This window comes from Neoarius graeffei, chromosome 5, assembly GCF_027579695.1.
Source record: "Neoarius graeffei isolate fNeoGra1 chromosome 5, fNeoGra1.pri, whole genome shotgun sequence".
NCBI classification, from domain to species: domain Eukaryota; kingdom Metazoa; phylum Chordata; class Actinopteri; order Siluriformes; family Ariidae; genus Neoarius; species Neoarius graeffei.
In genome coordinates, this window is record NC_083573.1 from 13,281,225 (window position 1) to 13,305,881 (window position 24,657).

The 24,657-nt window shown below is 47.5% G+C and overlaps 1 protein-coding gene across 1 annotated transcript in view; it reads right to left on the bottom strand.

Moving 5' to 3' along the window:
• Window positions 1-24,657, bottom strand: part of LOC132886518 (dynein axonemal heavy chain 5-like) — a 310,505-nt gene that overhangs the window by 172,466 nt on the left and 113,382 nt on the right. The window contains exons 31-35 of the mRNA XM_060921229.1: window positions 4,547-4,700; window positions 4,218-4,381; window positions 3,386-3,542; window positions 2,457-2,669; window positions 222-446 (exon numbers count right to left, since the gene is read on the bottom strand). Coding sequence (XP_060777212.1) covers window positions 222-446; window positions 2,457-2,669; window positions 3,386-3,542; window positions 4,218-4,381; window positions 4,547-4,700 — 913 coding nt within the window. The remainder of the gene's footprint in view (window positions 1-221; window positions 447-2,456; window positions 2,670-3,385; window positions 3,543-4,217; window positions 4,382-4,546; window positions 4,701-24,657) is intronic.

The window sequence follows — 24,657 nt, forward strand, 5'->3', positions numbered from 1 at the left end:
TGAAGGACAATGTTCGCATATGAATAAGGACGGCTGGTGAAGAATTTAGCGCTCCATAAAGCTTTCTGATCAAGACAATAAAAGGGCGAATGAATGTATATACAAAGTATGGTCTGTCTTGTGTGTAGGGGGGTATGGGTATGTTTTTATGTGAAATGAAATGTGTTTTAATTTCCAGGAAAGTACTCATATTTTTCTGATTCAAAATCTATTTCACTCACCAAGTCATCGAAGATGTCCCTCTGATGGACGTGGATAGTGATTAGGGTTTCGTATTTCGTCCGTTCCACTGTGCTCAGGTCCTTGGTGGTCATGTCGATGAGAGTGTTCAGGAGATCCAGGAAGGACTGATTGGTTTTAGCCATAATTTTACGGTCATAACGGGCATTAGTCAAAGCTTCTTCTGAATCTCGCGTCCAGATCATCTGGATTCCCAACAAACCCACCTACAGAAATATGAGATAACATTAACAACAACAACTTTTATTTGAAGAATCTGTCAGATGCCATAAAAAGAAAAGTAAAATAACACAACTAAACTCTCTGCCATGAATGTAGACATTTCTATAGACATTAACTCTTTAGCATTAATAACACTTATCAATCAAAATAGCCTCAAAATTACTGATTAAAAACACTTTTTCTTTAACATTCACGTTCATAATTTTATTTTTTATTTAATGAATTAACTTTATATTGTCATTTTAATTATTTTATATCATAATTAAATACATATTAATAAATACATAAATATTATTTACATAAATAAATGTTATTACTTTAATTAATGCTTAGTCAATTAGTTTGGCTCTTGTTTGCTTTTACTTATATAATGTTTTTTAATCTACCATTACTTTATTGAATTTGTTTATTTTTGGACCCATTACTGGATTTTGGCACATAAATTAAAGCACCTGCATATTATGTCTAAGATTGAACTTTTATCTTTTGAAAAGTTATTAACCTGATTTTTTTCCCCTCACAGTTCATGAGACTGACAATCATCCTAAGACCCCGTCCACACGTAGCCGGGTATCTGCTAAATCGAAGATATTTTTCTACGTTTTGGCCTGTCATCCACATGAAGACACATCAAAAACGAATATTTAAAAAAACTCCGGGCAAAGTGAAGATTTTTGAAAACTCCGTGTATGCCTTTTCGTGTAGACAGAGATAACCGGAGTTTTGCGTTTTAGAACGTCACAATCTGCGCCAAAAAAATGACAACAAATCTGCCCTGACGTCAAACGTGCGACCTTTGTTTACTGCAGAAGCCAGATTAAGCATGGACTTAAGCTAGCCGCACACCACGGCGATCCACGCGGTACCGAACCGACCCATTTCAGAGCCGACTCCCGACAGGGCACGCACATATCCCCCGACTGTTGACGAGTGCAGTCGCGATTGAAGCGACACGTGACAACTTAATAGCTTTGTGATTAGCTATTGGATATAGTTACTGTTAAATCCAACACTTGAAGATGCTACAGGCTGAATGACAAATGACACAACACGGAATATGTAGCGCACTATCTAGGCTGCATGAGCTATTATTCCCAACCTTAAATAGTGCACTTATATAGGGGAGTTAAAGAGATTTGGAATTCAGCCACACAACTTGAGCAGAGTGGCTTTCCAGCCCACTGTGTCTATGGATAAAGCTTCAGTCTATGGAATTACAGTATATACCTGCATTAGGTGCTACCAACACGTATTTCTCGCGCTAGAAATTGTGTTTAATGATGTCACGTGTTATATGCGAAAGATATGATTGGCTATTGCTAGCGACTCTCGCCGATCAGTCTGGCTCCCGATTAGTTTTTCGAATCGGCTGTGAGATGAGTCGGTACCATCGAAAACTAGTCTTTACGCCTGACTCGCGACTTCAGTTGGCTCGGTATGCTGAAAATCGGCGTAGTGTGCGGCTAGCTAAAGAGTAATGGATCGGAGTAGTGCCTTGAAAGTGTTAATTATTGTGCAGGTGCTATTTACATGTTTAATTTTAGAAGCCCAACTACTGCTCCAAGAGCACAGGCGATGTGATTAGGGGGTAGGATTTGGGGAAATAGCCATCTACAGGTTTGGAATGCTTATGAATGTGATTGAAAACGCAGATGTTCGGTTATGTGTGGAAGGGATTTTTTTCGAAGACAAGGTGGTGTGGATAAAACATTTTTATAAACGGAGGGGGGAAAAATGTTCGGTTTTAAAAATACCCGGCTACGTGTGTACATGGCATAAATCTCAACACTAAAAAGGATATTTTGAAGAAAAAAAAAAAAGTTATGCATATGACTTTTTAAATAAATGATGGTAAGTAGTGTCCAAGATCATTTTTAGGCAAGCTTTACCTTCATGGCAGCCATAAAATATGCAAGTGTCAGTAACTGCAATTGCCCTGTTTAATATCTACTATATATTTTTTTTTAACTTTTAGAGGCTTAATCCTTGAGTACCTGTGCAGGGAAGGAATCCAGAAAGTCAATCAGATGGAGAGTGGAGTCTTGGATTGCCAGGGCCGCTTGATGGATGATGAGGTGCAAAGACCTCTGGGATTCCTTCAGAAGAGCATTAAGCCACACCTCCACATTGCCCTCGGCGGTGATGGGCCGGTCCAGGTCTATCGTCTCACCCTCACGTGATGAGATGGTCAGGATACGATCATACACCTGAAACAGGGGTTCAACATTTTCGGTCATATTTCAGCTGCTTAGTTTCAGAGTCATTAGTGTGTGAAGAAATTGTGTAAACACATACTGTACAATACTGTATTGCTGAAATTCAGTTTGTCAACTGTGAACAACGAGAACAACTCGAATTTCTAGAACAACTGGAAATTCACTTTGTAAATAAGAACAGATACTTTTTACTTTAACTGAGTATAATAGAAAGTAAACCTCTCCTCATTTACTTCTTACTTTTTTCTTTTACCATTTAATCAGGTTTATATTTTTCCTTATTGATTATATTTAAAACATTCATTCAAATGCATGCTGTGCTTGGATACCAACCAATCACCTTTGTACGAGCAGAAAGTCTAACTTAATTTTTATTTATTATTTTTTTACTTTCCATTAGATGCCTGTATTAAATTCATGGCTACTTGTAGTTCATAAAAGAACAAACCGTAAAGAAGGCATTCATGCAAACCCCACCCTTGAAATCAAACCATCCAACCACTTTTCATACAAATTACAGTTATTGTGAATGAAATCAACATATAAAGAAGCTTAGTAAGAGTTATAAGATGATGATGAAAATGAATAATGAAAATAAAATAATTTTAAAAATGAAGCAAATGTGTTAAGAGTGTTCAGTTAAAACTGCTGTAGTAGTATTAGGTATCAGACTAATAAACAGGCTTGAAGCTGCAGTAAAGCTGTACCTTATCATGAAAGCGGACAGATTTTATGTTGTCGAAGACGTTAAGCAAGTGAGCCTGGATGGTGTGAGAATCAGATGCCTGACCCAGGATTTCCAGAAGAGCTGGATCAGACACAAAGAAAAAACGAGGGAACAGCAGACGCTTCTTCTCCAGATACCTTCAACAAAAAGATGACAACCTGGTTAGCAGAACTTTGACAGGAAAAAAGTTGTACACCTATGTACACTTACGACAGGAAATAAATAAAGGTTTCATCCTTGACAAATTTGTTGTTTTTAAAAATTTGTCGTCATGAGTTTATTTCCGATTGCTTATTCTTTTTTTTTTACTTGACATTTAACCTGTCACTTGACACATGACCTGCAGAAACCCTGAAAGCCATCAGATCTGTTCATGCAACATCAAGATGGCTGAATGTGAACCTGTTGCCATTTCATTAGTCATAAGTCCTTCCCACGCCAGAACCTGGTCTTCCCAGACAGTCTCCCGTCCCAATACTAACCAGGCCCTTAGGTGCACAGGGCAGCACTGATCTCCATTTCCGTAGCCCTCGGTGTCTCGCCTATACAGCTAGGGTTACAGTGGGGGTACTCACATCTGTATTGCAGTGTTCCTTGCTAGATGGCAGTAGGTACCATTTTTATGATGGTCTTTGGTATGACCCAACCACGAGTAGAACTCGTGATCTCCTGGTCGAGAGGCAGACACGCTAACCACTAGGCCAGCTGGCAATTGCCATTTCATTAGTAAGGGATAAAACAATTGGAGGTAGATGTTGTTACAAGAAAATAATCAATTGAATCAACAGGAAAAAATAAGAAAAGATACATACCCTGTGAGGGATTTCTGGCACATCTCAAGTTGTTCTAGAAGATGAGGAAGAAGCTGACCCATCGTCTCATCGCCTACACATGACTGCACAATGTTGGGCATCTCATGTGCCCGTGTCATGATCTTCACCCAGGATTTATCGATGTTGGAGAAACGCTTGGCCTCCTGTGGAGGGTATGTGGCAAAAAGCATTACTGCCAGAATGTCACTAAAATATGAAAATAATATTACATATTAAAAACAGATCTTGTTGTTTGTACCCATCAGACATAATTTTGATACATGGGTATATACGAAATATGGAAGATAGATGAGAAAACTGCAAAGCACCTTGGGAAGCTGTTTGGCTATATCTCCACCCACAAATACAGCTTCCAGGTAGATCCACAGGTTCTGCACTGTCATCCAGTTCTCAATGATGTCAGTGGTATTGGACAAATTCTGCACCCACTTCTGGATCTGAGCCTTAAACGGAGTGTTGTACCTGAAAATGTGTTTAGGGTGAAAAGTATTTTCATTGTAAGGTCACTTGTGAAGGCATCATACATGTGTCACCAGTTTAGGAGATTGTCGTAAATCCCTGAAGTGGGTGGAATACTGAAGCGCGGCAGGCGGGGAGTATTGTTCACACAGACTTTTTATTTTCACTGTTTTCCTTGCTTTTCAGATTTTCACACATACTGTACATACACACACTCATGCTCTTGTTGGGAGAGAGATCCTCTCTTCGCTCTCTCCCTCCTTTTCTCCTCTCTGCAGTTACTGCAAAGCACATAGACACAACGTTAATCAGGAACAAGTGTACTGACTTTGCCACCCACCTTCCCTGGCCCCGCCCTCCATTCACAAACTGACGCTCGGCCATGCCCCCACTGCCACATACCCCCACCGCCCGACTCAGGCTGGGGAGCTGTCCGGCCTGCAGCGGACTCCCCCCCCCGATGGGACAGGTAGTCCGCCACGACTATCTGCGCCCCCGGCCTGTGGACCACTTCGAATTTAAATGGCTGGAGGGTGAGATACCAACGGGTGATCCACACATTGGCACCCTTCATGTGGTGGAGCCACTGGAGGAGCATGTGATCCAAACAGAGGGTGAAAGGGCTCCCCAGAGGTAGTATCGGAGGGAGAGGACCACCCACTTAATGGCCAGGCACTCCTTCTCGATGGTACTGAACTCACTTTCATGCATCGAGAGCTTGCGGCTAATGTACAGCACTGGTCGTTCCTCACCCTCCACCTTCTAGGACAGAACAGCCCCCAGCCCTCTGTGTCCGTCTGCAAAATAAAAGGGAGACAGAAGTCAGGGGAGTGCAAAAGTGGCCCTTCACACAGTGCAGCTTTTACCTTGGTGAATGCCTGTTGACACTGCTCCATCCACTGGACCGGATCTGGTTTCCCCCTTTTTAGGGAGATCAGTCAGCAGGCTGGTAATGTCTGAATAGTTAGGTATAAACCTGCAATAATAGCCAGCCAGCCCCAGGAACTGTCTCACCCCCTTTTTGGTCTTCTGCACTCCTGTCAATTTGGAGACGCATCTGCCTGTGACCCAAGGGGAAGCCCAGATACCATACTTCCACCTGCCCAATTGCACATTTTTTTCGGGTTAGCTATGAGACCCACCTGCTTCAGCGAATCTAGGATGGCCCTAAGGTGTTCTAGGTGCTGCGCCCAATCATTGCTGAATATAATAATGCTGTTGAAGTAAGCCGTGGTGTAGGCAGCGTGGGGGTGGAGGATCTTGTCCATGAGCCACTGGAACATAGCAGGAGCCCCAAATAACCCAAAAGGGAGTGTGACAAACTGGTGTAATCCGAACGGTGTGGAAAAGGCCATTTTTTTTCTCAGGACAGAGGAGTCAAGGGGATCTGCCAATATCCCTTTGTCAAATCCAGTGTCAAATAAAATCGAACAGCGCATAATCAATGAGCAACTCATCAATGCAAGGCACTGGGTACACATCAAATTTAGACACCATGTTGACTTTTCTGTAGTCCACACAGAACCGGACTGACCCATCAGCCTTAACCAGGATCACCGGGCTGCTCCAGTCACTGTGGGATTCCTCAATTATGCCCATTTCAAGCATGGCCTTGAGTTTGTCCTTAGCCACTTTTTTCTTGTGCTCGGGTAAGCAGTAGGGGTGGCTACGCACCACCACCCCGACAGCATTTCAATGTAGTGTTCTATGAGGTGGGTGCAACCAGGAAGGGGCGAGAACACATCAGATAATTCCTTTTGCAACCTGGCAACCTCTGTGAGCTGGGTTGGTGAGAAGTGGTTTCCACAGGGGACCGGAGTGGTTTGAGTAGTTACTTTTTTTCCTCTGGCCCCAGCTCCACCTTCCCTGGGACTACCGATGCCAATGCCACAGGGACCCCTTCATTCCAATGTGTCAGCAGGTTGAGGTGGTATATTTGCAGTGTCCCTCCCCTATCCATTTGCCTCACCTCATAGTCGATGTCCCCGATTCGCCATGTGACTTTTAAGGGCCCTTGCCACTTCGCAACTAATTTGGAGCTGGAAGTGGGCAATAATATGAGCACTTTATCGCCCAGGGTGAACTCTCTAAGGCGCGTGCCCCTGTTGTACAGCCGGGGTTGATGTTCTTGTGCCTGCCATAAATTCTCCTGGGTTAAGTGTGTGAGGGTGTGCAGCTTTGCATGCAGATCGAGAATGTACTGAATTTTATTTTTACTCGTTGAAGATTCCTCCTCCCAAGTTTCCCACAGCATGTCTAAAATGCCACGTAGCTTTCACCCATGTAACAATTCAAATGGTGGAAATCTCATGGAGGCTTGCAGGACCTTTCGTACTTCAAATAACAGGGGCTCGAGCCATTTATCCCAATTATGTGCATCTTCGCTTACAAACTTCTGCATTAGATTTTTGAGTGTTTGATTGAATTCTTCCATGAAGCCATTTGTTTGTGGGTGACAGACGCTGGTGTGGATAGATTTAATTCCCAATAACCCATACAGTTCACGCAGTGTGCATGACAAACAAAGTGCCTTGGTCCGTCAGGATTTCTTTCGGAATCCCAACCCGGGAGATAACACGGAAGAGCGCCTCCACAATTCTGCATGTTGAGATATTGGGGAGAGGTACTGCTTCCAGATATGGGGTTGCATAGTCCACCAAAAATAAAATAAAGCTATATCCTCGTACTGACCAATCTAATGGTCCGACGAGATTCATGCCAATTCTCTCGAAGAGGGTCTTGATTAGAGGAAGGGGGCGCAAAGGCGCTTTTGGAGTGGCTGCGAGATTTACTAATTGGCATTCCTGGCATGCTGCAGACCACTGACAAACATCCCCATAAATTTCTGGCCAATAGAACCGGGCCATTATACAGGCTAGTGTTTTATCCTGCCCTAAGTGTCTGGCCATGGATTAAAGTGAGCTGCGTGGAACAAAAGCTCCCCATGGATCTTAGGGATTAACAATGGTGTCATTGATTCACCGGTTTGAATGTCCTGTCTCACTCGATACAGCCCATCTTCAATAATAGAGAAATACGGGTGCCGCATTTGGCTGGAGGAGTTTGACCATCAATTACTCTCACTTGGTCAAATGCATGACACACAATCTCGTCTTGCAACTGCTCAAACAGGAAGTCCTCAAGGGAATCCCCGAGAGAGGGAGAAGGGGCAAGCTGCTCCTCAGTCCTCGTACCGCCCTGACGCGGTGCTGATGTAGACAGCTCTGTGACCGCTTCCCTAATCAGTCAGTCAATGCCACACCAGGATCTCCCTGTGACATACTATCACAGGACCCACCCCTTACTAAGTGTTCCATTACCCCTCTAAATCTTGGCCAATCAGTACCCAAAATCAACAGGTGGGTTAGACAAGGATTAACCGCTGCTTTTATTCTATGACTTTCTCCCTGAAATAGAATATGGATGGACACCAAGAGATAATCATGAACATCCCTGTGCACACACAAAACCTTCACCACTCATGCTCTCCCCAATGCCTTGCACCAGGCTTTGGTAGATTTAGGTCTGATTACAGCCAGAATCCACCAACGCATGATATGTCTCCCCTTGAACACTCACCAGTATACAATATACTCTGGCCCGATCGAGGGCGGTCTCTGGTGTGTCAGGAATCCAGACGACAGCTCCCACCTCCATTGCAGAGCACTGGCCCTGGAAGTGTCAGGGCTCCCCGCAATGCCAGCATACTGGCCCAGACTTCACCCCCTCACCTGGGGGGGAGAAGACACAGACACAGAAGGGGCAGATGGGAGGGAAACACCATGGGTGTGGCAGGCCAGCTGGGGGGGAGCCGGCCCCCGCCTTCATGGTGGGGGAACGGGGTGGGGATGGGAAGAAGAGGGAGGGTGGAAAAGAGAAAGAGAGAGAAGAAAGGTGGAATGTCCACCTGCCACCGGAACCACTGCCAAGTGATCCTCTGCCAACTCAATGGCTTGCTCCAGGGATGTCGGGCAGTGGCACTGGACCCACTCTGCCGTTCCTTCCAGAAGCCACACAATGAACTGTTCCAGTGTCACCAGGTTGATCATCCCCTCGACGTCCCAGTCTTCTGCCCTCAGCCACTGTAGCAGGTGTCCCGGAGTTGTTGGTCAAACACAAATGACCAGGTGACTTCCTCTAGCATCAGTGTGTGTAAACGTTAGCAATGTTGCTCTAGGGAGCAGTCAACACACTGCAGGATGGCTCATTTCAGGTTGGCATAGACAAGTCAACGGTCAGCGTGGAGCTGTTGCGTGGTGAGCTGTGCTTCTCGAGTCAGCAGCGGTAGTAGACGCGACACGTGTTGCTCGACCAGCCACCCCCATGCTTTGGCTACTCGCTTGAACAGGGAGATAAATGCCTCAGGCTCATTGTGCAGTCCCATCTTCATGAGCATGACGTGGGGTGGGTCTGCTGTGGCAGCGGTCGAGGACCCCGCCAATGCAAGCAGGTGCCGGAACGCCTGGCGATCTTCCTGCTGGGCCAGCAGCAAGACCTCGAAGCGTTGCTCTTGCTCCTTCTGGAAGGCAATCAGCACTTGGGATGGATCTGTTGGGTAGCGGCAAGGGCATGTATGAGATCTTTTAGTGGGGAGGACTCCATGGGGTGGTTCCCTTCAGTATCCTGGCTTTTGGCACCACTGTATTAAATCCCTCAAGGGGTTGGAATACTGAAGCGCGGCAGGCGGGGAGTGTTGTTCACAGAGACTTTTTATTTTCACTGTTTTCCTTGCTTTTCAGATTTCCACACATACTGTACATACACACACTCGTGCTCTGGTGGGGAGAGAGATCCTCTCTTCGCTCTCTCCCTCCTTTTCTACTCTCTGCAGTTACTGCAAAGCACATAGATGCAACGTTAATTGGGAACAGGTGTACTGACTTTGCCATGCACCTTCCTTGGCCCCACCCTCCATTCATAATCAGATGCTCGGCCACGCCCCTGCTGCCACAGAGATACACCCATTAGGACATAATATTGCATATATGATGAGACACACACACACCTGTACACCTGCTCATTAATGCAACTATCCAGTTAATCATGTGGCAACAGCACAATTCATACAATCAGATACAGGTCAAGCTTTTCAGTTACTGTTCACAAAAAAAAAATCTTTGTGATCTTTGTGGCTTTCACCATGGCATGGTTGTTCGATCTAGAAGAGCTGGCTTGAATCAGAAAACTTCAGAAACTGCTGATCTCCTGGGGTTTTACAGTTTACACAGAATGACATGAAAAAAAAAACATCCAGTGAGCAGCAGTTTTAAAGGATGAAACATCTTGTTGATGAGATGTTCCAAGAGAAAGGCCAGAATCGTTCAAACTGACAGGAAAGAAGGCTAAGGCAAATCAAATAACCATTCTTTACAACTGTGGTGAGCAGAAAATCAAATCATAAAATGCACAACACCTCATACCTTGAGGATAATTGGCTACAACAGCAGAAGACCATACCAGATTCCACTCCAGAATTTACAGTGGACAGAGGTTCACCAAAACTGGACTGTTATACAATACAGCGTCTTGCAGAAGTATTCATCCACCTTGGTGTTTGTCCTGTTTTGTCGCATGACAAGATGGAATTAAAATTGATTTTTGGGGGGTCAGTACCATTTGATTTACACAACATGCCTACCACTTTAAACATGCAATTTTTTTTTTTATTGTGACACAAACAATAATTAAGGTGAAAAAAAAACAGAAATCGGGAGTGTGCATAGGTATTCACCTCCGTTTGTATGAAACCCTGAAATAAGAGCTGGTCCAGCCAATTCACTTTATAAGTCACATAATTAGTTGATTAAGATTCACCTGTGTTCAATCAAAGTGTCACATGACCTGTCACATGATGTCTGGATAAATCAACCTGTTCTGGAACGACCCTGACTCTGCAACACAACCAAGTAAGCAACATGAAAATCGAGGCACACTCCAAACAGGTCAGACACAAAGTTGTGGGGATATATAGATCAAGGTTGGGTTATAAAAAAAAAACCCTCAAACTTTGAATATCCCTCAGAGATCCATTAAATCCATTATCGCAAAATGGAAAGAACATGGAACGACTACAAACCTGACAAGAGAAGGCTGCCCGCCAAAACTCGCAGACCAGACAAGGAGGGCATTAATCAGAGATGCAACAAAGACACCAACGATAACACTGAAGGAGCTCTAAAGATCCATAGCGGAGATGTGAGGATCTGTCCATTGGACCACTTTAAGCTGTACACTCCACAGAGTGGGGCTTTATGGAAGAGTAGCCAAAAAAAAAAGCCATTGCTTAAAGAAAAAAAAACATGTTTGGAGTTTGCCCAACAGCATATGGCAGACTCCCCAAATACAACCCCGATTCCAAAAAAGTTGGGACAAAGTACAAATTGTAAATAAAAACGGAATGCAATCATTTACAAATCTCAAAAACTGATATTGTATTCACAATAGAACATAGACAACATATCAAATGTCGAAAGTGAGACATTTTGAAATTTCATGCCAAATATTGGCTCATTTGAAATTTCATGACAGCAACACATCTCAAAGTTGGGACAGGGGCAATAAGAGGCTGGAAAAGTTAAAGGTACAAAAAAGGAACAGCTGGAGGACCAAATTGCAACTCATTAGGTCAATTGGCAATAGGTCATTAACATGACTGGGTATAAAAAGAGCATCTTGGAGTGGCAGCGGCTCTCAGAAGTAAAGATGGGAAGAGGATCACCAATCCCCCTAATTCTGCGCCGACAAATAGTGTAGCAATATCAGAAAGGAGTTCGACAGTGTAAAATTGCAAAGAGTTTGAACATATCATCTACAGTGCATAATATCATCAAAAGATTCAGAGAATCGGGAAGAATCTCTGCGCGTAAGGGTCAAGGCCAGAAAACCATACTGGGTGCCCGTGATCTTCGGGCCCTTAGACAGCACTGCATCACATACAGGCATGCTTCTGTATTGGAAATCACAAAATGAGCTCAGGAATATTTCCAGAGAACATTATCTGTGAACACAATTCACCGTGCCATCTGCCATTCCCAGCGAAAACTCTATAGTTCAAAGAAGAAGCCGTATCTAAACATGATCCAGAAGCGCAGACGTTTTCTCTGGGCCAAGGCTCATTTAAAATGGACTGTGGCCAAAGTGGAAAACTGTTCTGTGGTCAGACCAATCAAAATTTGAAGTTCTTTATGGAAATCAGGGACGCCGTGTCATTCGGACTAAAGAAGAGAAGGACGACCCAAGTTGTTATCAGTGCTCAGTTCAGAAGCCTGCATCTCTGATGATATGGGGTTGCATTAGTGCGTGTGGCATGGGCAGCTTACACATCTGGAAAGACACCATCAATGCTGAAAGGTATATCCAGGTTCTAGAGCAACATATGCTCCCATCCAGACGACGTCTCTTTCAGGGAAGACCTTGCATTTTCCAACAAGACAATGCCAAACCACATACTGCATCAATTACAGCATCATGGCTGCGTAGAAGAAGGGTCCGGGTACTGAACTGGCCAGCCTGCAGTCCAGATCTTTCACCCATAGAAAACATTTGGCACATCATAAAACGGAAGATACGACTAAAAAGATCTAAGACAGTTGAGCAACTAGAATCCTACACTAGACAAGAATGGGTTAACATTCCTAGCCCTAAACTTGAGCAACTTGTCTCCTCAGTCCCCAGACGTTTACAGACTGTTGTAAAGAGAAAAGGGGATGTCTCACAGTGGTAAACATGGCCTTGTCCCAACTTTTTTGAGATGTGGTGTTGTCATGAAATTTAAAAAATCACCTAATTTTTCTCATTAAATGATACATTTTCTCAGTTTAAACATTTGATATGTCATCTATGTTCTATTCTGAATAAAATATGGAATTTTGAAACTTCCACATCATTGCATTCCGTTTTTATTTACAATTTGTACTTTGTCCCAACTTTTTTGGACTCGGGGTTGTACATGGAAGAAGATTCTCTGGTCAGATGAGACTAAACTTGAACTTTTTGGCCATCATGGGAAACGCCATGCTCCCCTCCTAGAACTGCCACCTTATTGTGGTGGAGGGGTTTGTGTGCTTGAATGATCCTAGGAGCTATGTTGTTGGGGGCATTACATCCGTTAGGGTCTCCCAAGGCAGACAGGTCCTAGGTGACAGGCCAGACCAAGAGCAGTTCACCAAAACCCTTATGGATAAAAAAAAAAGGACCGTGATGTCGCCCGGTATGGCGCAGCCGGGGCCCCACCCTGGAGCCAGGCCCGGGGTTGGGGCTCGTTTGCGAGCGCTTGGTGGCCGGGCCTTTGCCCACGGGGCCCAGCCGGGCTCAGACGGAAGTGGTGACATGGGCCTGACCTCCTGTGGGTTCACCACCCACAGAGGTAGCCGTAGGGGGCTGGTGCAGTGTGGATTAGGTGGCAGTCGAAGGCAGGGGCCTCAACGACCTGATCCCGTTGGGACATGGAATGTCACTTCGCTGGGGGGGAAAGAACCTGAGCTTGTGCAGGAAGTTGAGAGGTACTGGCTAGAGATAGTCGGGCTCACCTCCATGCACAGCTTGGGCTCCAGAACCCAGCTTCTCGAGAGGGGCTGGACTCTCCACTTCTCTGGAGTTGCCCATAGTGAGCGGCGGCGGGCTGGGGTGGGCTTGCTTATAGCTCCCCAGCTCAGCCGCCATGTGTTGGAGTTTACCCCAGTGAATGAGAGGGTCACCTCTCTGCGCCTTCGGGTCGGGGAGAGGGCTCTTGCTGTTGTTTGTGTCTATGGGCCGAATAGCAGTATAGAGTATCCGGCCTTCTTGGAGTCCCTGGGAGAGGTACTGAGAGGTGCTCAGACTGGGGACTCCATTGGTCTACTGGGGGACTTCAATGCTCACATGGGTGACGACAGTGACACCTGGAGGGGCGTGATTGGGAGGAACGGCCTCCCTGATCTGAACCCGAGTGGTGTTTTGTTATTGGACTTCTGTGCTTGTCACGGTTTGTCCATAACGAACACCATGTTCGAGCATAGGGGTGTCCATAAGTGCACGTGGCACCAGGACACCTTAGGTCGGAGGTCGATGATCGGCTTTGTTGTCGTTTCATCTGATCGCCGGCCCTATGTCTTGGACACTCGGGTGAAGAGAGGGGCTGAGCTGTCAACTGATTACCACCTGGTGGTGAGTTGGATCCGCTGGCGGAGGAGGAAGCCGGACAGACCTGGCAGGCCCAAACGTATGTTGAGGGTCTGCTGGGAACGTCTGGCTGAGCACTCTGTTGGGGAGGTCTTTAACTCCCACCTCCGGGAGAGCTTCTCCCGGCTTCTGAGGGAGGCGGGGGACATTAAGTCTGAGTGGATCATGTTCTCTACCTCCACTGTAGACGCAGCTGTTCGGAGCTGTGGCTGCAAGGTCTCCAGTGCCTGTCGTGGCAGGAATCCCCGAACCCGGTGGTGGACACCAGAAGTAAGGGATGCCGTCAAGCTGAAGGAGTCCTATCGGGCCATATTGGCCTCCGGGACTCCGGAGGCAGCTGACGGGTATCGGCAGGCCAGGCATGCTGCAGCTTGGGCAGTTGCGGAGGCAAAAACTCGGAACTGGGAGGAGTTCGGTGAGGCCATGGAGGAGGACTATCAGTCAGCCTCGAAGAAATTCTGGCAAACTGTCCGGCGCCTCAGGAGGGGGAAGCAGTACTCTGCCAACACTGTTTACAGTGCGGGTGGGGAGCTGTTGACCTCGACTGGGGACATTGTCGGGCGGTGGAAGGAATACTTCGAGGATCTCCACAATCCTACTGTCACGTCTTCCATTGAGGAAGCGGAGATTGATGACTCGGAGGTGGACTCATCCATTACCCAAGCCGAAGTCACTGAGGTGGTTTTCAAGCTCCTCAGTGGCAAGGCACCGGGGGTGGATGAGATCCGCCCCGAGTATCTCAAGTCTCTGGATGTTGTGGGGCTGTCTTGGCTGACACGCCTCTGCAGCATCGCGTGGCGGTCGGGGACAGTGCCTCTGGAGTGGCAGACTGGGGTGGTGGTCCCTCTTTTTAAGAAAAGGGACCAGAGAGTGTGCTCCAATTATAGGGGAATCACACTTCTCAGCCTTCCCGGGAAGGTTTACTCCAGGGTACTGGAGAGGAGAATTCAGCTGACAGTCGAACCTCGGATCCAGGAGGAACAATGCTGTTTTTGTCTTGGTCATGGAACACTGGACCAGCTCTATACCCTTCATAGGGTGCTCGAGGGTTCATGGGAGTTTGCCCAACCAGTCCACATGTGCTTTGTGGATCTGGAGAAGGCATTCGACCGTGTCCCTTGTGGTATTCTGTGGGGGGTGCTTCGGGAGTATGGGGTTCGGGGCTCTTTGCTAAGGGCTGTCCGGTCCCTGTACGAATGGAGCAGGAGTCTGGTTTGCATTGCTGGCAGTAAGTCAGACCTGTTCCCAGTGCATGTTGGACTCCGGCAGGGCTGCCCTTTGTCACCGGTTCTGTTCATAATTTTTATGGACAGAATTTCTAGGCGCAGCCAGGGGCCGGAAGGAATCCTGTTTGGGAACCACAGAATTTCATCTCTGCTTTTTGCGGATGATGTTGTCCTGTTGGCTTCTTCAAACCAGGACCTTCAGCATGCACTGGGGTGGTTTGCAGTCGAGTGTGAAGTGGCTGGGATGAGAATCAGCACCTCCAAGTCCAAAGCCATGGTTCTCGACCGGAAAAGGGTGGCTTGCCCTCTCCAGGTTGGTGGAGAAGTCCTGCCTCAAGTGGAGGAGTTTAAGTATCTCGGGATCTTGTTCACAAGTGAGGGAAGGATAGAGCGTGAGATTGACAGGCGGATCGGTGCAGCCTCTGCAGTGATGCGGTCGCTTTACCGGTCCGTCGTGGTGAAGAAGGAGCTGAGCCAAAAGGCGAAGCTTTCGATTTACCGGTTGATCTACGTTCCGATGCTCACCTATGGTCATGAGCTTTGGGTAATGACCAAAAGAACAAGATCACGGATACAAGTGGCCGAAATGAGTTTCCTTCGCAGGGTGGCTGGGTGCTCCCTTAGAGATAGGGTGAGAAGCACAATCACTTGGGAGGAGCTCGGAGTAGAGCCGCTACTCCTCCACATCGAGAGGAATCAGCTGAGGTGGCTCAGGCATCTCTTTTGGATGCCTCCTGGACGCCTCCCTGAGGAGGTGTTCCAGGCATATCCCCCCGGGAGGAGGGAAACACGCTGGAAGGACTATGTCTCTCGGCTGGCCTGGGAACGCCTCAGTGTTCTTCCCAAGGAGCTGGCCGAGGTGTCTGGGGAAAGGGAAGTTTGGGCTTCCATGCTCAGACTGCTGTCTCCGCGACCCGGCCCTGGATAAAGCGGATGAAGATGAGACGAGAACAAGATGGGAAACACCATGTGTGGTGCAAACCCAACACTTCCCATTACCCTTAGAACACTATTCCCACAGTGAAGCATGGTGGTGGCAGCATCATGCTGTGGGGATGTTTTTCATCTGCAGGGACAGGAAAGCTGGTCAGGATTGAAGGGAAGATGGATGGCACGTAAATATAGGGCAAATCTGGAAGAAAACTTGTTTGAAATCAGCCAGAGGTTTGAGACTGGGATGAAGGTTCACCTTCCAGCAGGACAATGACTCGAAACATACTGCTAAAGTTGCACTGGAGTGGTTTAAAGGGAAACATTTAAATGTCTTGGAATGGCCTAATCAAAGCCCAGACCTCAATCCAATTGAGAATCTGCAGCATAACTTGAAGATTGCTGCACACCAACACAACCCATCTAACTTGAAGGAGTTGGAGCAGTTTTGCCTTGAGAAATCGGCAAAAATCCCAGTGGCTAGATGTGCTAAGCTAATAGAGACATATTCCAAGAGACTTGCAGCTGTAGTTGCAGCAAAACGTGACTCTACAAAGTGTTGACTTTTGGAGATGAATACCTATGCACACTCCAGATTTCTGTTTTTCATCTTAATTGTCTGTGTCACAATAAGAAAACAATTTGCACCTTTAAAGTGGTAGGCACATTCTCTAAATCAAATGGTGCTACCCCCCCAAAAAAAATCCATTTTAATTCCAGCTTGTAAATGTGACAAAACAGGACAAACACAAAGGCGGATGCATAGTTTTGCAAGACACTGTATATGTATTACCTTATCTACTATATAAGGAACAGCTGGTCACAAATCAAAAGGGAAGACTTTTAGAAGTACTTTTATAGTCTTCCAATAAAAAAATATTCTCATGCTAGCTAAACAGGCCAGGATCTACATTACATTGCATTAATGGCATTTATCAGATACTCTTATCCAGAATGGCATACAACATACCCAGAGCAGCCTGGGGAGCAGTTAGTGGTTTGGTGCCTTTCCCCAAAGAACCTAAGAATCTAAGAACACCATTGTGGATGTCAAGGGATGAATTACCTTTTGCTATTATTATGCAAAAGATAATTCACAGCAAGCTAAGAATAAACTTATCAAGCTGGTATTCTTGGAATAGATATCGAGCCACTTCCTGTTGTCTTAGGTACTGCATTCTATGTCCTTCCATCCTTGTCACACATCTAGAACTTTGTGGATTATCCTTGCTGATCCCAGCAAAACTGACTTCTGCATCAGCTCAGTGTCTGTGGCAGTGGGGGCATGGCCAAGCAGCAGTCTAAGAATGGAGGGGGGGGGGGTCGGGGAAGGCAAGTGGCTAAGTCATTCCACCTGCTGTCAATTAATGTGTGTGCGCACGCGCGCATGTGTTTGTTACAGGGGTGGAGCATAAAAGGAGGGAGAGAGCAGAGAAAAGAGGCTCCTTCCTGACCACAATGCATGTGTGGGTGTAGGGTGAGTGAGTGAGTGAATGAAAGCAAGCAAGCTAGCTGAAAAGCTAGTAGTAAAGTGAAATAAAGAGTTTGTGTCTGACCATCAACTCACCTGCCGTGCTTCTGTGCACCACACACACCAGGAACTGCCACAGGTGTCCTTAACCATCTCTATCTCTTCCAAACATTTCTTTAAACTTCTTGGTAGGGTTCCCAGGGCACTGATTATAACTGGAACAATCTTGACATCTTTCAACTTCCAGACCCTCTTCAACTCCCTCTTAATGTCTTGGTACTTTTCCTTGCCTTTACCTAAGATTCTTGTGTTGAATGGGTATGCCTCATCTATGATACAACACTTCCTGGACTCCTTATCAAGTACGACAATATCTGGTCTATTAGCTTCCATTGGCCCCTCCTTGAATTGCCACCTTAACGTGGTGGAGGGGTTTGAGTGCCTCAGTGATTCTAGGAGCTATGTTGTCAGAGGCATTTGCCCCTGGTAGGGTCTCCCAAGGAAAACAGGTCCTAGATGAGAGGTCAGACAAAGAGCGGTTTGCCCGGTAGCTCATCTAGGAGAAGCAAAACTCTGATCTCAAACCTCCATTGTCTCACGCCTATACCCATTCCTGGTTTATTCCTCGGGAGTACACCCCGAGGAATAATCCAGAGCTAGAGTCCGAAAGGCAGTCCACTGCTGTCATCAACATCGTTCTGGCAACTCCTGCGTTGCCCTGGTGCCAGGCATCCTAGCTTCTGCTTTTCCCCTGGACTCCACCAGAGACGAGGAGAGGGGGGAACTGCTGCATGGGCAACAGCTTGTCCTTCATTTCAACATGCCCAGGCCTGGACCTGGAGAGGTCACGCCAGCTTCACCAAGTTAGTGTTGACAACACGGGGAGCAGCAGTTTACCGGTTATAAGCCTAGGCTCATTTGGCATAGAGCCGGGTGCCAGGGGTTGCTCCCGTCAGTGTGAGGAATTCTCAGGTTCCATTGGGTAGTCACCACCTGCCTCAATCTGGGCAGCCCCCGGACAATAAGGTACTACCCTGCCACAACTGGTTTGCTCCATAGAATGCTTGGAGCTTAGAGATCTCGACAGGCAAGTTGTAAATTCCAGCACCAGGCCAATGTAAAATCCAAAGGAAGATGGCAGCTCTTCAGATCGCAAGCTGGAATGTGAGGACAATGTGTCCAGGCTACAACAGTAACCTGCACTCATTGGACAACCTACGAACGATTGCCGTAATTAACAAAGAATTAGCCTGTCTTAACATCGACGTTGCTGTACTCCAGGAGACAAGGTTTCCAGATGATGGATCCTTGCGCAAACAGAACTACACATTCTTCTGGCAGGGAAAGAGCTCAGAGGAGGCATGCATACATGGTGGGGGCTTCGCCGTGAGGAACTCTTTGCTGTCAACCATCAAACCGCCTACTGGAGGTTCCGAGAGGCTCCTGACCATGAGTATGACAACAAGGACAGGTGTAGCCAACTTTGTATGTGTTTACGCTCCAACACTAAGCTCCTCTACAGAAGAAAAGTGCCAGTTCTACGATGCCCTGGACTCGATTGTCAGAAGTGTGCCCAACAAAGAAGGGCTTTACATCTTGGGAGACTTCAATACAAGGGTCAGTATTGACTTTGAATCCTGGGCTTCTACTATCAGTCATTATGGAGGCAGGAAAATGAATGAGAACAGTCAGAAACTTCTGGAGCTGTGCTCCTTCCACAAACTGGCAGTGACAAAAACCTTCTTTCAAAACAAGGCTAGGCACAGAGTCTCATGGCATCATCCCAGATCCAACCACTGGCACCAGCTGGAGCTAATCCTGACCAGGAAGCAAGATCTCAACAGTATGCTCAACACTAGAAGCTTCCACAGCACAGACTGCGACACTGACCACATCCTGGTCCATTCCAAGATATGTCTCATCCTGTGTAAAATGCATCACTCCAGATCCAAAGGCTGTCCATGCATTAAAGGCCCGGTCACACAGCGCTTTACGGCTTTATCACGGCCAAAACCCGTCAAAAAGTGCTCTCCCGTGAAGCAGACGATATTGTTCGTGTTGATGTCGAAGTTAAGACGTGTTACAGTCGATATACAGACGTGACAGGACGCAGGGGAAAATCGGAACGGCGTCGGACGCGGCAAAAAGTTTTGGACTGCTCAAAACTTTAGACCGCGGACAACCACGGCCGGCACACGTGGTAAAGACGTGCAACACAGGTGAAAAACACGTGATAATCAGTGTCCCGGCCATTATTAAAACTTGGGGAGACGTGGTAAGATGCGAAAGTTTGGCGGTCTATCACGGGCAGAGCACGGTCATCGGACGGGTGTTACGCGTTGGTATCACGGGATATAGCATGTGTTTAGCGGCTTATCACTGAGAAATGGATTTTTCCGCGTACATAGCACTGTCTAAGCCCGTTAAACGACGTCTCAAACAAGTTCTAAATTCGATTGATCACTGTCTAATCACTTCTGCATCACTTCTGATTTGCGGCATGTAAATACCGTAATTTTCTGAGACCTCGGCACTTGCAGTCTAGATGTCAAGGGGTGAACATGAACCCTCAACGCTGTGATGTCCTCATCTTAATGTTCCAGCACCAACAGAACCAACTGATACAGGCTCAACATATCCTACCGCTTTTATATGCGCAGCAAGCCGCTCTTCCAACGACGCTGAGCCGCGGTTACCCGTGATTTGGCAGTGCTGCAGCAGTGAAACAGCCGCCGACGGCCATACCCCGTACAAAGCACGGCAAAGCCAAAATTGACCAAAAATTACCACTTACGACCACGTCCACCAGATTTTTGTATCTTTTTGTACGTGATATAGACGCGGAGTGCTGTGTGACCGGGCCTTAAAACCTGTCGATTGTCAGATCCGGCCAAAATCCAGGAGTTCTTGGAAATCCTCAAAGCATCACTGGAAAATGGCCATACAAAAGCAATGACTGCACAAAAGCAACAATTGCTGACTCCAAATGGAAAACACGTGCATGCTGCTGTCTACCAGTCAGGGCTGGAGGCATTCGGAAGGAAGAAGCAGAGAAACGAGGACTGGTTCGAGGCTAGCAAGCAGGAAATGGAACCAGTAGTGGAAGCCAAGCGCAAGGTACACCTAGCGCACATAAACAACCCTTGTCTAGCCACATGGGATACACTGAGGACTGCGCGCAGCAAGTGCCAGCAGACGGCTCATCGCTGTGCCAACAACTGCTGGCTGAAACTCAGTCAGAGCATACAGTCTGCAGCTGGCTCTGGAAACATGGGCAGCATGTTTGTAGGCATCAAGAAAGCAACCGGCCCAACTGTCATCAAAAGCGTCCCACTGAAGTCCAAGACAGGACAGAACATCACTGACCAGCGGAAGCAGATGGAGAGATGGGTAGAGCATTACCTAGAGCTGTACTCCACACAGAACATCGTGTCCAAAGCAGCGCTGAACGCTATTCGTGACCTGCCTGTCATAGAAGAGCTGGACGCAGACCCAACTGAAGAAGAGCTGGGCAAGGCCATAGATTGTCTGTCAGCCAGGAAGACCCCAGGAGTGGATGGGATACCTCCAGAGGTGATCAAGCATGGGAAAGCTGCACTACTCCAGGATCTGCATGAACTACTCTGCATATGCTGGAGGGAGGGCTCTGTAGCGCAGGACGTGGGCAACACCAAAATCGTGATTCTGTACAAGAACAAGGGTGACCACAGTGACTGCAACAGCTACTGGGGCATCTCCCTACTCAGCATCATTGGCAAAGTGTTTGCTAGAGTCATCCTAGCCTGATTACAAGTCCTAGTAGCATGCGTATACCCAGAGTCACAGTGCGGGTTCCGACCAGGCAGATCAACCATCGGACATGATTTTCTCCAGACAGCTGCAGGAAAAATGCTAAGAGCAAAACCAGCCCCTCTTCCTTGCCTTCATTGACTTGTCAAAGGCCTTTGACCTTGTCAGCAGGAATGGACTGTTCCAACTTCTGAAAAAGATAGGCTGCCCCCCGAAGCTGCTGGCCATCGTTGAATCTTTCCACAAGGACATGCACAGCACAGTATGCTATAATGGAGCAGTGTCAGAACCATTCCCGATCTGCAATGGAGTGAAGCAGGGCTGCGTCCTTGCCCAGACACTTTTTGGCATATTTTTCTCCATGCTTCTATCCTATGCATTCAACAACAATGAAGATGGAGTATACCTGCACACATGATCTGACGGAAAGCTATTTAACTTAGCCAGACTCAGAGCCAAGACCAAGGTCAGGCATGTCACCATCAGAGAGGCCCTCTTCGCTGATGATGCTGCACTGGCGACACACACTGATGAAGCCTTTCAGAGACTAATAGACCACCTCATGCATGCATGTTATGAGTTTGGCCTCACCATCAGCCTCAAGAAGATGGAAGTGATGGGACAAGGCACCGACTCCCCTCCTAACATTCACATAGAGGACTATGAGTTCAACTCTGTTGACCACTTCTAGTATTGGGGGTCCACAATAACCTCAAACCTCTCCCTTGAGCCAGAGATCAATGCAAGAATCCCAAAGGCTGCAGGGATCCTTTCCAAGCTTCACAAGAGAGTGTGGTCAAATAAGAACCTGACAGAGAACACCAAGATGCAGGTGTACAGGGCTTGCATTCTCAGCACCCTACTTTACTCCAGTGAAGACTAAGAGCAATTCAAGACCCTGATGAAACAGCAAAGAAGGAGCTGCAGCACTTCGCCCAGGAGCAGGAAACTGGGGCCTCCTCCTGGAGCCTGACCTGGGAGGGAAACTCGCTGGTGAGCATCTGATGGCCAGGCCTTGGCCCATGGGGCCCAGCTGGGCACAACCTGAAGAAGTTACATGGAGCCGCCACCATGTGGGCTCACCACCTGCAAGGACAGGCATGAGGGTTGGGTGCATTGTGAGCCAGGTGGAAGGCAAAGGTGGGAGCCTGGGTATGCTGATCCTCAGCAGCACAGACTAGTTCTTGGGATGTGGAACGTCACCTCTCTGGTGGGGAAGGAACTGAAGCTGGTGTGGGAGATGGAGCAATACCAACTAGATATACTTGGGCTCGCCTCCATGCATGGCACCAGTTCTGGAACCAAACTCCTGGAGAGGGGTTGGACTCTCCTTTTCCGGTGTTGCCCAGGGTGAGAGGTGCCAGGCGGGTATGGGGATACTCACAAGCCCCCAGCTGAGCGCCACTGTGTTGGAGTTCTCCCTGGACAATGAGAGGATCGCTTCTTTGCGACTGCAAGTCGCTGAGAGGAAAACTCTGACTGTTGTTTGTGCCTATGCACCAAACAGCAGTGCAGAGTATTTGGCCTTCCTGGAGTTGCTGGGTGGTGTCCTGGAAGGGGTGCTGCCTGAGGACTCCATAGTTCTCTTGGGGGACTTCAACACTCATGTAGGCAATGATGGAGAAATCTGGAGGAGGGTGACTAGGAGGAACGGCCTGCTTGATCTAAACCCAAGCAGTGTTTTGTTGTTGGACTTTTGTGCTCGTCATGGATTGGCTATAACAAACATCATGTTCGAACATAAGGTGGTTCATAAGTGTACCTGATACCAGAACACCTTAGGCTAAAGATTGGTGATTGTGGTTGTATCATCAGATCTGTGACCATATGTCTTGGACACTCAGGTGAAGAGAGGAGCAGAGCTGTCAACTGATCATCACCTGGTGGGGAGTTGGATCAGATGGTGGGGGAGTCTGCCAGACAGTCCTAGCAATCCCAAGCATGTAGTGAGGGTGAACTGGGAATGTCTGGCAGAGTCCTCCGTTTGTGAGGTCTTTAATTCCCACCTCTGGAAGAGCTTTCGTGCATCCTGGGGGAGGTTGGGGACGTGGAATCCGAATGGACCATGTTCAAAGCCTCCATTGCAGAGGCAGTTGGGAGGAGCTGTGGCTGAAAGGTTGTTGGTGCCTGTCGTGGTGGTAACCTATGAACCCACTGGTGGACACTGGCAGTGAAGGAAGCCGTCAAACTGAAGAGGCCTTTTGGGCTTGGTTGGCCCAAAGGTCCATTGAAGCAGATACTGGGAGGCCAGAAAGGCTGCAGCTTTGGCAGTTGCTGAAGCAAAAACCAGGGTGTGGGACGAGTCCAGGGAGGCCATGGAGAAGGACTTTTGGTTGGCAAAACTTCAAGAAAGTTCTGGCAAACCATTCGGCAACTCAGGAAGGGGAAGCAGGGAGACAGGTAGCACCAATTGGGATGAGCGCATAGGGGAAGTAACTGCTTGTGGTAATGGGGGCGTGGCCAAGTGGCAGTTTGTGAATGGAGGACAGGGCCAGGGAAAGTGTGTGGCAAAGTCAGTACACCTGTTGTCGATTAACATTGTGTGTGTGTGTGCGCGCGCGCGCACGCACTTTGCTGTGATGACATAAGGTAGAAAAGGAGGGAGAGAGTGAAGAGAGGGGATCTGTCCCAACCACAGCACATCTGTGTATTGCGTGCATGTGTGTGTCAAACCAAGCTGAAAAGCAAAAGTCAAAAACCCACAGAATAAAGTCTGTGTTAACCTCATTTCCCACCTGCCACGCTTCAGTATTCCACTCACGTCAGGGACATACTACAATGGTGCCAAAACCCGGGATATTGAAGGGGACCACCCATGGAGTCCTCCCCACTCAAGGATCTTATCCATGCCCTCGCTGCCGCCCAACAGACCCAGCACCAAGCGCTGATTGCCCTCTGAAAGGAACAAGAACAATGCTTTGAAGCCTTGCTGCTAGCCCAGCAAGAAGACTGCCAGGCATTCCAGCACCTGCTCACTTTGGTGGGGTCATTGACTGCCACCTCTGGAAACCTACCCCATGTCACGCTTACCAAGGTGGGGTCACATGACGATCTGGAAGTTTTCATCATGCTCTTTGCGCAAGCGGTCGAAGCGTGTGGGTGGCCGGTCAAGCAATGTACGGCGCATCTACTACCGCTGCTGACTGGAGAGGCACAGCTCACTGCGCAACAGCTCCCTGCCGACAGTCGGCTTGTCAACAGTGCCAACAGGCCTTCACCAAGGCAAAAGCAGCACTGTATGGGGGACCACTTTTATACTCCCCTGACTTCTCTCCCCCCTTTTTATTTGACAGTCGGACGCATCAGACAGAAGGCTGGGGGCCATTCTGTCCCAGAAAGTGGAGGACAAGGAATATCCAGTGCTGTACATCAGTCACAAGCTCTT